General features: G+C 36.1%; 1 protein-coding gene across 1 annotated transcript; it reads left to right on the top strand.

Annotated features, from left to right (window-relative positions):
• Nucleotides 1–2,590: 2,590 nt before the first annotated feature.
• Nucleotides 2,591–5,267, top strand: LOC114281787 (putative receptor protein kinase ZmPK1). Its single transcript, XM_028224368.2, has one exon. It carries the CDS (start codon nt 2,709–2,711, stop codon nt 5,136–5,138), a length of 2,430 nt encoding a protein of 809 aa, XP_028080169.2. The 5' UTR covers nt 2,591–2,708; the 3' UTR covers nt 5,139–5,267.
• Nucleotides 5,268–14,540: the final 9,273 nt, after the last annotated feature.

Here is a 14,540-nt window from a genome sequence, read left to right as displayed (position 1 = left end):
GGAGGAGGCGTATTTTTGTCATTCTTTTTTTTTTAATTTACGTTTCTATAATTTTTTTTATTTGTATACATTAATTTTTTTTTATATTTGATAAATGGATTTTCATGTGTTTTATTTATTTGTAAATTACGTGGCAACTGCTAATTTTAAGTTTTTTTTTTTAAGTTTAAGTTTTTTTATTTATTTTCAGTTTTTTTTTAAAATTACGTGGCGAGGGTTTTCATGCATTTTTTATTTATTTTATTGTCCTGTGTATTTTAAATAATTTAATTTAATTTTTATTTTTATTTTTATTTTTATTTTTATTTTTATTTTACTTTTAATTTTATTTTAAATATTTAAATAATGTAAATAATCTAAAAAATTTAATAAGTAAAAAATTAAAATAAATATTCAAAAAATTTAAATCGTAAAAATTTAAATAATTTAAATATTCAAAAAATTTAAATAATTTAAAATGTTAATATTTTAAATTTAAAAACAACTCTAAACTCAAATCGTAACCAAACACATAAAATAAAACTCAAGTAATAAATTATTTTTAAAACTCATAACCAAACACATAATTTGAAACTTCATACTACTTTCAGAACTTTACACTCAAATCCTAACCAAATACTTAACAAAAAAATTAAAATATTTAAAACTATTTTTATAAAATAGAGTTTGAATTTATTTTTATAAAATATTTTAACAAAAAACAAAAAAATGTGTTTAATTTTTTTTCAACTTTCTTTGTTTTTTTTTTTTTTGGAAAAATGTGTTTTTTGGGAATTTTATTTTTTATTTTATTTATTTATTTTTTTTGTGTGGTGCCGCATGCCCCTCTTTCATGAGGGGTAGTTTCGTAAATTTAGCTTAGTGTTGGAACTTGCCAAGCAGCTGTGAAGCTTTTGTCCTTTAGTGGCTAAATAAGCCTCTTTTGTCATTTAGTGGCTAATTTAGCCTCAAATCAACTTCCCAAACCGGCTCAAAAGCAATTATTAAAAATATTTGTGGTACTGGATATTACCCTTTTACAAACATCATTATAAAATCATTTGCTTCTTATTTTACTCTATCTTTATGTTAATTTCATGATCTATTTATAATAATTAACTTCTACATTTTTATGAAAATTTATGTTAAATTCCATCATTTGAGTATCTACTTGTAGAGCAACTGTCCTTTCGGTTGATTAATTGACTGGTAAATGTGCGTTTGACAAAAAAATAAAAAGAGTAAATAAATAATTTTTAATTTTATTTTTAGTGAACTTTAATTAAAAATAACAATAAAATAAATCCTTTGGTACCTAATTGGTGAGAACGCACTAATTTTTTTCTCTAATTAAAAAAAAAAATCTACTAAAGAGCAAAGAAACAAAAAAATAAACATAATTAAAAAAATCAGTATTTAACCCAAAAAAATTGAATTTATGTTTCTTTTGTCTTTAGTTAATTTTTTTTAAAAAAAAAAATTTAATTTTTGTACACTTTTTAAATAATTATATATTAGAAAGACCTGAAAAGAATTATTTATTTATTTATTTATTTATTTTGTTGACAAAAATGAAGGAGTTGATCTCTATACATGTTTAAAGAGAAAACTCAAATTTACTTAAAACACAGTTGAAATGTGAATTTAAGATTGAATTGGTAGGTTTTATCATGATAGATTATGCAGAATTATTAATAATAATGATGAAAATAGCTACTTGAATTTGAAATATTTGATAATTAAGTTTATAGTTGTACAAATTAAGATTATAGTTGTACAACAATAATTATAAAAATAAAAATTAAAAAATTCTACTTTATCTTATTTCTCCAATTTCATCATTTTAAATATACTTATCCAAACAAATATCATGAGATAATATTTAATTCTAGATCAGAGTTGGCAAAATTAACATAAAACTATGAATCAGTCCAATTTTACTAGTTTAAAACCCATTCAAATTAATCCAAATTCATATATGAATTGTAAATGTGTTCTGTCTTACAAACATAATTAAACTTGAATTTAAATGAATTGAATAATAGTTACCATTGAATTTAAATAAAATAAATAAATATTAAAGAATCTCCCATCACTACCATCAAGAACATCGATTATCTCTAAAAAAAACTAAAGATTCTATAAAACTAAATTAATTGTCTATATTCACAGTAGATATAACTCACATCTTCATAACTTTAAATTTATATTATCTAGTTAAGTTTGTTTCGGCAATAACTAAGGGAAATATTTGGATGTGCAAGGTGCATAGTATATATAATTGCATAAGTTCATTGTAGTTACTATGTAATTAAATTCATTATAGATATGATATCCACTTGCACATTTAAAAATTATCCTAACTTAAAATAGCTAAAAAAATAAAAATCACTATAAAAAAAATTTTAACTAAAATAATCAATTTTCAAAATAACCAGTAACCTCACTTTCAGAATAAAATTTGGGATAAATTTTTACTGTGGATAGAATTTTTGCCACCAAGAAGCCTTTTTTGACTCATTCAAACCCACTGTTTGGATCAATTGTCCTTTCGAATAGACATTCAACGCATATTAACAAAATATTTATGGCATGGAGCCAGTTTACACACCGTTAAAGGGGAAATTAAATTTTGCTAGACTAACACACAGTCCATGGAGCTAATGATCTGTACTATATATATTCACCACCACCATCGCACAACAAGTACAACTCTTTAAGAAATTCATATGCAGAATCATCACTTCATGGCTACGCCAATTTTGATCCTTATTATTCCATTGGTCCTGTTGTTCCCATCCTTTTCATTTTCAACACCGTACATACAAAGCATGAGTAAAGGATCATCTCTCTCAGTGGAGAAGTCGGACAATGTTTTGATTTCACCAAACGGTGTATTCTCTGCAGGCTTCCACTCTGTCGGCATTAACGCTTATTGCTTTGCTATTTGGTACAGTGAACCATTGTATGATGGGAATCACACCACAGTCTGGATGGCCAACAGAGACCAACCCATTAATGGAAGACTATCCAAGCTCACCCTCCATAAAAATGGCAATCTCATCTTGACGGATGCCGGCCAATTCAATATTTGGTCCACCGAAACAAAGTCAGTATCTTCAGTGCAATTGCTATTGAATGACACCGGTAACCTTGTTCTTCGTACATCGAAAGGTTTAATTCTTTGGCAAAGTTTTCAGTCACCAACCGATACCCTTCTTCCCTACCAACCACTCACCAAAAACACAAAGCTTGTGTCATCTCGAAGTCAAACCAATTATTCTTCTGGTTTCTACAAGCTATTTTTCGATGACGAAAACGTCCTCCATCTTGTCTATGATGGCCCTGAGCTATCCAGCATGTATTGGCCGGACCCATGGAAAAGAAGCTGGGATGCTGGAAGGTCTACTTACAACAGTAGCAGAATCGCTGTATTTGACTCCTCAGGCCATTTCAAATCAACCGATGATTTTCGATTTAAAGCTGCAGATTTTGGAATTGGGATTCAGAGAAGATTAACCGTAGATCCTGATGGCAACCTTCGAATGTACAGTCTAGACGAGAAAAACAAAATTTGGAACGTGACTTGGCAAGCCCAATCTCAACCGTGCAAGATCCATGGTATCTGTGGACCCAACAGTTTGTGTACTTATGTTCCCCTTGAGAAATCTGGTAGGAGATGCTCTTGTATACCAGGGTACAAGATCAAAAATGAGACAGACCAATCTCTCGGATGTGAGCCAGATTTCAATCTCTCTCGCACCAAAAGTGAGGTTGGTTTCCTCCAGCTTCGTCATGTTGAATTCTATGGCTATGACAATGCGTCCTATAGCAATTATACCTTCAAGAGGTGTGTGAATGAATGCTTACAAAGCTATAACTGCTATGGATTTCAATACACATTTGACTGGGGTAAAGGCTTTTACAATTGCTTCCGCAAGACACTACTTTTCAATGGATATCTGGCACCAAGTTTTCTAGATACTACATACATAAAATTGCCGAACGCCTCAATCCCATTTTATGCAAAGCATGTTCAAGGATTCAACTCAAATTTCTCTCACCCACTTAGTTTGCAGCTCGACAGAAGTTACAAGAAACCCCAAAAAAATGGGACATTGCAGTTCATGGTTTGGTTTGCCAGTGCTGTCGGAGGAGTTGAGATTATTTGTATTTGTTTGGTGTTGTACTTATTGTATGGAAACCATCAAAATTCAAGTGCAACTACACAAAGTTACCTTCAAGTCGCGACTGGATTTAGAAAATTCACCTACGATGAGCTAAAGAAAGCAACGCATAACTTTGGTGAAGAGATTGGAAGAGGAAGTGGTGGCGTGGTATACAAGGGTATATTGTCTGATCGTCGAGTTGCAGCAATCAAGCGGCTCAATGAAGCTAACCAAGGAGAAGATGAATTCTTGGCTGAGGTAAGCACCATTGGAAGAGTTAACCACATGAACTTGATAGAGGTATGGGGATATTGCGTGGACGGGAAACACCGGCTTTTGGTGTACGAGTACATGGAGTGCGGGTCCTTGGCAGAAAATCTTACTTCCAATACCCTCGATTGGGAGAAAAGGTTTCATATAGCTGTAGGCTCCGCAAAAGGTCTGGCTTATTTGCATGATGAGTGCTTGGAGTGGGTTCTCCATTGTGATGTGAAGCCTCAGAATATTCTCTTGGACTCCAATTACCAGCCAAAGGTTGCTGATTTCGGTCTCTCAAAGCTATTGAACAGAGGTGATGGACATGACTCAGGCTTCTCCAGAGTAAGAGGAACAAGAGGTTACATGGCTCCTGAGTGGATTTTCAATTTCCGAATCACGTCCAAAGTTGATGTTTACAGCTACGGAGTGGTGATGTTGGAGATGGTCACCGGAAAAAGCCCAATGATAGTTCCTCAAACCTCTGACAATTCAGGGGAGATGGAACAAAGGGGCCTAGTTAAATGGGTGAGAGAGAAGATGAATGAAAATGTTTCAAAGGAATTGTGGCTTGAAGAGATCATAGATCCACTGATGAAGGATGGATATGACGCAAGTAAGATGGAAATATTAGTTGAAGTGGCATTACAGTGTGCAGAGGAAGACAAAGATGCAAGACCAACCATGAGCCAAGTAGTAGAGAGGCTTCTACGCCATGAGGCAGGAAATTATTAGCAAAATAAAAGGCCTCAGCAAAATAAATAAATAATACAAAGATTATTAGCAAAGGCCATATTGAAGTTTCTATAGCGATCCCGGGTTTTTACCCTTGTTGTACAGTGATCCGGACATGTGTCCGTGGTTGTTGGTAGTTGTTTATTACCTTGTTTGCATCCTTTTTACTTTGTATATTGAGTTATAGGATGTGTTGGGCAGGTTTGTTTCAGGTTGGTTGTGTTTGGGAGCCTAGTGTTGCTGCCCAGATTTTTGGACCTTCGCTCGAGCGAGGAGTTGGTCGCTCGAGCGAGAGTTGAGTTCGTGTCTGGTGGGTCGAGCCAGAGTGGCTTCGCTCGAGCGAGCGATGGCGTCTGGTTCTGGACCTGAGAGTTGTGTTTCTTGGCTCGAGCGAGCTTTTCTTGGCTCGAGAGGTCTGGTTTGTTCTTCGCTCGAGTGAGAGGTCTGTCGCTCGAGCGTGCTTCTGGTTGCAGACCTGAGGGTTTGAGTTGTTGGCTCGAGCGAGCATTCCTTCGCTCGAGCGCACTTTTGAGTTTTTGGCTCGAGCGAGAACTTCTTGGCTCGAGCGAGAGTTTTCTGTGTCTGGTCGCTTGAGCGACCAAGTCTTCGCTCGAGCGAGCGTGTTTTATATCAGCGGACAGTAGCGTTTTTGAACATCACTTTTTCACCTTTTTTTTTATCAAACCCTAGATCCAAGACCCTCTCTCTCTAAACTTACACTCTCTCTAAGAATTGATCTCCCTAGAGTGTGAATCTAGCCTAGGGCCTTTGTTAAAAAGATAGAGGGCGTTGGGAGCTTCGATCTAATCTGAAAAAGTTGGGATTTGGAACACGTTGATCTTCGAGTCTTCATCTCCGTTTTGGCTCAAACTTCGAGGTAGGGATATCCTACTCCTCTCTATGGATTTTGTCTTTAAATTTTAGTATTTTGAGATGTTGGGGTTGGTTTGGTAATTTTGTGAAAGTTTGGGGCTTTTGTGCAATTTTACAAAAGTTGGGGTTTTATTCATAATAAACCTAGATGCATGTTTGGCATAGAGAAATGGAATAAATGTTAAATCATTGATGAAAATGGGACCTAAGGGTTGAAATGTTAATTATGGGAATTGACCTAATTACATTGTTTAATTAATTGGGATAATTAATTGTGAGGAATGAGGAAATGAAATGTTGATTGAATATCCATTGTGCATTTATTTTCTGTATAGAAATAACTGCTTTGGGCTATCGGTGGAGGATAGTCATGATTGTTGTAGACAATGCATGATGATTAGGCAAACGGAAACTAACCAATGGAATGTGTCATGGAACTTGACGGTTGATAGAATACATTAACTGTATGTATTGAGTGATTGTATATAGAACCATTGTGTTTGTATACGTTATGTGTAGAGGAGGAGATGGGGGATGTACTCCGCGGTTTAGGGGAAGATAGGGGATGTACCTCTAAACCGGATAGTGTTGGGAGAAGATAGGGGATGAACTCCGTAGATACAGCTCATATGCTTGTCTAGTAAAGTGAAGATAGAGCTCATATGCTTATCTTTGTGAAGTGTGGATATAGCTTATATGCTTATCTGTGGATATTGTTGTTATACATATCTGTTGTAGAATGTGGATATAGCTTATTTGCTTATCTGAGAATGTGGATATTGTTGTTATACATATCTGTTGAGAATGTGGGTGATGCTTATATGCCTACCCGTTGAAAAAGGGAAAATGAAAGGTAACTTGGACTCATAAGTCGTATGACATAAATATGTGATTTATGTGAATGTATCAGTGTTGGCCATCTATCAATTGCTAATATTTTAGTCATTGTTCATGGTTGGTTTGGTGTATTTCTACTGGGCTGTGGCTCACCCTATATGGGAATATCATTTTCAGGTACAGGTAGCATGCCACCTCTAAGGACATAGCTTGGGAGGCTAGAGGCGGAAATACTTTTGTCGTTTTACTTTTTGATGTATTACATGTAAATTCAGGCCAAGGGCTAAATGTGTATGAGTTAGTACTCTTTTGTTGTAACCAAGTGTTAACTTGGAAAGCTGTAAGCCCTTAGGGCACTTGCTTTTGTTGTTAACATGTAATACTTATGTAATGGAATTCTGATAAAATGGAAGAATGTGGAGTTTTTACATATTAATGCATGTCTCATTTGTTGGGTTTAATGTTATTTTTTTGAGGGCGTTACAGTTTCTCTAAATGTAACAAGCAACAATCATGCCTCCCCAGCATGGCAAAGGAGAAGGCTACTTTAGTTTCCTACTTTTTAGATTGTGTGAGGTCTTCCTACTGTTTTTCATAATTCTAGATCTTTTGTACCAAAAATTATATCATCCCATCCCAATCTGTTTATAGCCTTTGAATCATACTCTTGTCAATTATCATGTTAAAAAGTCATTGATAAATGAGTGATTTTGTGGATTTAGGAATGTTAGAAAGTATATACATTTCTATAAGACTCCTCCAAAGACCTCTTTGTATATAAGGAAAATGCTAAAAATAACCTTAAAAGCTGTTGTTGTTGTTGTGTAAAGAATCAATAAAAATAAGTGAAAGTGTTTGGATATTGTTAGCAAAAATTTGGTTTGGATCAAATCGACAGGGAAGATTCAATAGAAGAAACTGATTTTCACAAACAACAAACAGACCAAGGAATTGACCATGCAATTGTGGTTGGTGTTAGCAATTGTGGTTGGTGTCCTATGTCTTGACAGATTCAAGAACTTCTTTGGAGGTTGCAATGTGAAGAAACAAATACAAACAAACTAAATTTCGATTGAACAACACTAAAACTTGTCACTTAATTACAAGAATCATATTACAAGTCCAAATAGCATAACAATTGATAGGGATAAACTAGGTTACAAATACTGAGTTACAAATGAACTACTCCTAAGTACAGGAATTACTTCTAGATAAGTTACATTACTCCTAGATTTCACATGAGTTATGAATTTGGTTGAAGGTTTTCTCTTCTTCGAATTTCCAACTTTTATATGGTTGCACTGGCCATGTCATGCTGCCACGTGTCTACTTGCTGGCTTCCTACATTTGCCCATAATCTGCAACTGTTGCAACTGTCTTGAACTCTTTTTTCCTTCTGAGGCTACTAAATGTCACATCCTTAATCTTCTTTCGTGGGCCACCAACTTCATGAACTCTCTTTTCCTTCTGAGGCTACTAAATGTCACATCCTTAATCTTCTTTCTGAGGCCACTAAAGGTCACATCTTTAATCTTATTTCTTGGGCCACCAACTTCATGAACTCTCTTTTCCTTCTGAGGCTACTAAATGTCACATCCTTAATCTTCTTTCTTGGGCCACCAACTTCATGCCCATGACTCTTGGACCTCTTCTGCACTTGTCCACGCCCTTGTTAACAAAAAAGTTCAAATTTATGGTGCCAATAGATATATAAAATATGTATTAGGATTATAAATTTTTTGGTATTATATGGTTCTTATTGTTATCACTAATAAGACCGTATATATATATATATATATATAGAATTTTCCAATACATTAAAATACACGTATTTTTCAATTTTAAAAAGTTAAAATTATCATCCAATGGCATGATTGGAGTTAGAGAGTCCAAACAAGGACTATTCTAAATTGAAGGAATATAAATATGAAAGATCCACAAGTTCATTCACAATTATGTGTCATCAAAGTTGACCCTATATGATTGAGTGCGAGTAAAATTGACGTCTATCATATTACATTATTATAAATTAAATTAATTTTTCTTTTAAAGGTCTCAAATATTTTCCATCAACTAAATATTTTATGATAATGGGCACTGTCATTTTCCATCAACCAAATATCTTATCATAATGGGCATTGTCACGGCTATCCTCATTAAGTCCAGATCCTCTCCAACCTTCCTCTCCATCCTTTCCTCTAGGTGATGGCCCAGATTGGGCCACGTCACCCCATTCAAAATTTGCAGTTCAGATTAGCTAAAAAAAAATTTAAAAAAAAATCAAATTTAAAAAATAGAGGCCAAAACGTGAAAGATGAGAGAGACAACAAACAAAAAAAGAGAGATGGAGGGAGAGAGGAGGCGCATATATTGGAACCATCTAGCCACTATCGTCATTATCCACCAACAACCACCGTCTATCGACTATTGTTGTCCGCTGGAGCAAAGAAATCTTTTTGTTTAGATCGTCGGTCTTCCTCCATTGTTGTCTCTCACGTCGTAGATTGAACCAGGTTCCTCCTCCAAACTTTAAAATCTAGATAAGTTCCTCCTCCAAATTCTGAAATCTAATTTTAAATCTAGATTATAAAGTTAGAGTTTTGATTGAGAAAGTAAAGTAGATTTGAAATTTAAAAAAAAAAAAGGCTTTGATTTGGGGCTTTAAAAAATTAAGGTTTTCATTGTGCATGGATATATAATTTCATGTTAGATTTTTATTGTTGTTGGAGGGGAGTATTTATATTGTTGTTGTTGGTGTATTGTTGATGAATACTGTAACGCCCCGAAATAAATACAACAAGCCATCCACAATATAAATTTTAAAGATGGCATAAGATGAAATAATTAGCTTCCATTAATTATAATTTCTTATGCAAAAGAGAAACACATGCAGATATACATTCATAAGCCTAACTCTGAATCTATAACATATGTTACATAGTAAGGAACAAAATGAAAGATAACCAATTAAGAGAATGCCCTAAAGGCTTATAATTTTCCAAGTTAGTACTTGGTTACAACAAAATGGATTAAATCCTAATACATATAAAAGCTTTTGGCTTGTACAAAACAATTACACAATTAGACAAAATAAAGCTCTTGCTCGAAGTCCTCCCAAGCTATTGCCTTGGCGGAGGCATATCATCAGCACCTGAAATGTTTTTTCCACATAGGGTGAGCCAAAGCCCAGTAGAAATAATCTAACACAACATATGAATCTTAACAAAGCTATAAAGGTAAAATGCACATGCAACGCTCATGACAAAACATTTTATGTCACTTTTAAAACCATGCCATGCCAGGTTTATGTTACCATTCATGAAACATTTTTTTTTTTTTTTTTTTTTTTTTTTTTTTTTTTTTTTTTATAGAAAACCGGATTGTGAATACAACTCTGTGAATCTTTAGGTACGTGTCTGCTAGCAGGCTAGGCAAGCACTACTCTTTTGTCATTTTTACCGGTGCAGACGTACCCGAACGTCCCGTCTCCGCGCGAGAAATCCGTTTTGTTCATTAGGCTACTACAGTTTGGACTCAAATGTCACGGTTCTGAATCTAATCTCGCAAAGTGCAATGCAAGACCGATGAATCACCAAAGAGTCCAAATCCTGCAAATCATTTTAGAAAACTGATTCTTATAAAGAAGTGCCAAACATGGACTGCTTTTCCAAATACAGAGTCACCACCTAAATATTTTTGTTTTGGGAAAATTTAGGAAACTCTGACTCGTGCCTAAGACCACGTGTCCATCATCACCAAAGTTGCCTCAGCTCGGGAACTTGGGTATGAGAGGGCAAGGTCATGCAATGAGCACCCCCGCTCACCCGATCAAAGATCGGCCTGTACTAAGCATGATATTTTATTTTTGAAAACACATGTGTTCTTATTCTGGTTTATTAGCTACAATTACTATGTGATGCGCACAACATACAAGTATGGACTAGATCGCCTAAGTTGGAACAAAACATCTCATGTTTGTTTGAAAATGGTTTGAAGGTGCTACTTGCAAGTAGGCTAAGACGTGGATTTGCCACCCTTAAGTGGGCTTAGAAAACATGATTTTGCCACTTCGAGTGGGCTTAAAACGCACATTTCAATGAATTGTTCCAATTCAAGTAATCCAACCTTCACCCATAGGCATTCAGGCAGTTAAACACTTAAGCAAATAGCCTCATGGAAAGGATGTTGTCATGGCAACACCCACACTCATGCAAGATGCTAAAGCATAAAAGCTTACCTAGTACTCCAAGCCAAAACAATAGCTAGTTAGTAATCAATGCATGATCCTAGCTATGTTAAGAATGCCTAATGCAACACATGCAAAATGCAATTAGAAATAGGCTCGACTATTCTAAGATGGCATATGAGATGCAACTTGATAACATATTGTTGAACACGTATTCAAGTAAATGTATTAAAATACAATGCAGTTAGTATGATGCGCCGAGCCCGGTGCATGCAAGACTGATGAATGGATGCAAACATGCAAGCATAATGATGGTAATCAAAACATGACCTAGAACTAACCATCGTAAGCGGTTAAGTAAAAGGAAGAAAAAGACATGGGGTTGGAAGACATTCACACACTCACGCACACTTATTACAAAATTCACCCTCTCGACGGAGGGTCCAAATAAATAATACAAAACCAACTAATTAATTAACTACCCTAGCTAATTAATTATTACAAAACTCTTAACTAATTAAACAAATTAATTAAGTTACAAAACAGTTAAAGTGGCCTCAAGAGGAGGGACAAATGCATGCTCGATCGACTTCGCTCGGAAATCCGTTGCAATGCCTCATGTTGCCTCTGTTTGCATTGTTCTGCACCTCTGAAAACTGTACAAATCTCTATGATGCTTCTGAACCACCTCATGGACACTGTGAGCGGCCATCAGCCAAATGGTATGGCCATCGGCCAAGGGAAAAGGGTCATCGACCAACTTTGAGGCTATCGGCTAAAAATTGTTAGTCGATCGGCACTGTAGATAGCCGATCGGCCATCTCTTCCTGCAGACTGCTCCTTTTGTTGCAGCAGAGTACAAACAAGGGCATGGCACTACATTTGCAAGAAAATATTGTGCAATTACACCCTTTATCATGTTTGAAACTCAAAGGAGTGTAGTGCTCGACTCTCGAGCCATCAATCACACATTTCGATGCATGATGGTCAAAGAGGCCGAGTTGCACAATTTAATGTGAATGAAATGCACGAAAACACACAAATGCCTTAAACTCTATCATGTTGGATCAAGAGTGTCAGCGACCGACGATTGAGGCACGTTTCATCACTTCAGGTATGAAACGCCCCTCGTTCCTCGTGTTTGGCTTAACACCTCAAACCAAACACAATGCAATGCATGCAACATGGAGATGCTATACAATGCAACATAAGCATGCCAAATGCAATATGACTCAAGCATGCACATAAGGTTAAGGTAACAAACATGCCAAATGCAACGCAACCTAAACATGCAAACGTGCAATGTAATAAGCATGCAATAACAATGCCAACAACAAGCATGCGACAACATACAATCTAACAAGTATGCAACAACATGCAAAGATGGACTTAAACCAAAATGGGCAGACCTCAGCCATGCCTAAATCAGTGGCCAAAATGATGAAACAATGGCATGAAATGCATATACAAACATGCACACACTTTGGTTCGCAAACAAGGTATGAAGACAACTACTCTCAAGTATGAGCAATGAATGAAAAGCATGGATGTTTGACAATACTATAGGCCTCGAAATCATGCATTGGAATGGTGCCAAACCACTCACATAACACAAGGATAGCATGCAAGAAAGCTTAAAGTTTGAAACTAACAAAGGAACTTAAACCATGGCCATGCAAGGCAAGCCCCAAAGGGCCAAGGGCAACCAAAATAGTCCCAAGGTAGGTCAATATAAGACCAAAAGCATGCTTGAACCTAGCCAACACAAGCTAGAACAAAAGACCAAAAGCATGAAGCATGTAAGGCTAACAAGGGGTATTACACTACACCTATTACAACCAAACATGGCATGAATTAACCAATAAAAATCAGAGTTATGGCATGTCAAAATAAGCCCCAAAACCCACTTAGATGGCATCCCAAATGCCTAAGCATGGTGGCATACACAATGACCCACTCTTAAGGCATAAAACCCCAACTCTCCTAAGCATTAAAAGAGTGACAAAGGCAAGTGTATGACCACACTATATGGACTGAAATCACACATGAAATGATGCCAAATCATGAAAATGGTCTAAGCAATACATGCTAATGGACTTGATACACAAGGCTGACAAGTTAGATTGAACCATGGCTATACAAAACAATACATGCATGACCAAGACAACAAAAATCAGAGCTCAAGCATGGTAAAACATGAGGGAAAGCTCCTTTGAGTTGAGCCAAAACATGCAAGAATGATGATCCAAACACATGATGCATGTTAAGGCAATAGAGAGGATTGCAAGGCAAGTGTATGGTGCATGCAAGAGGCTATTAAACCAACCTTAGACAAAGGTATAACATTGAAAAATAACACCAAATACTTGCTGAAATGGGGCCAAAACATGCTAAGCAAACATGCTATTATTGTGAGCCATTTATACTAACATACAAGACACAAGGAGAGGGGGTTGTCCCTCTCCTATTCAAGACTCCAAAATCACCTTTTCACCACTGAAAATCCTCTGGATTTTAGTGGTGAGAAGGTCAAAACAAGGTGGTCCCAAAGCTCAAAAAGAAAGGCACAAAACAAGGCCAAACAAGGCCTAAAAGGGGGGTAAACTACCCCCAACACAAAAGTGACCTTAAACAATCATCACAAGCATGAAAAATTAGAACTTTTTATAGTAGAAAGTTAAGCTTAAATCAGCATGCAAATAGGTCTAAAAGCTTAAGCCAAAATGGGGGATTAAAAGGTAATTTACTCACCCTTGAAGAACACCTTCAAGAACACAACTCCAACAGCTTTTCTGAGCTCAAACCTCTCCAAAAACTCTAAAACCAACTCCTAAGGACCTTAGCAACCAAAGGATGGTGTTCTAGTAGGTGTTTGTGTGCAATAGTATGAAGATTCTACACTTTTGAGCACAAACAAGGGCAAAAGGAGAGAGAGGGGTAAAATATAGAGAGAGATAGATATATAACTTCTATCTCAACTTTTCAGAACCTTTGGAAAGGAAAGGGAGGCTCCCTACTTATAGAATTTCAATTCTCAAGCTTGTTTAACAAGCTTGAGTCTTGAAGGCAATCCCTCCATACACGTGTATGGAGGATGAAAATTGTGCCCACCAGCTGTCACAGCTGGCACAAAATATCTGCAAAATGCAGATGGAAAGGTCTCGGCTAAAAAATATGGTCGATCGACCAAAAAGAGTGCCGATCGGGCAACACTTATGGTTGATGGCAAGAAAACAAGGCCGATGGGTTAAGGAGATGGCCAACAAGCCACCCTCTTCCCTCAGAAGCAAAACCACAAGCCCTTGGTCCACAACCAAGTATAAAACAGACAAGTTGAGAGATCCTAAAGCAAGGCGTGTAGCCGAGACCTTCGGGAACTCAAAACGAACACAAGCATGGATGATCATTGAGTGTTCAAACGATGACGTCCAAGTCTTGAGGACTGTCAAAAATGGGGTGTCTACAGTTACCCCTCTTTGACAGAACTCGAAAGTCATAAGATGACG

This window comes from Camellia sinensis, chromosome 3 (genome assembly GCF_055761805.1).
Source record: "Camellia sinensis isolate YWXY chromosome 3, ASM5576180v1, whole genome shotgun sequence".
Lineage (NCBI taxonomy): Eukaryota > Viridiplantae > Streptophyta > Magnoliopsida > Ericales > Theaceae > Camellia > Camellia sinensis.
Note: the sequence above shows the minus strand (reverse complement) of the source record. Positions and strands in the feature narration are given on the sequence as shown.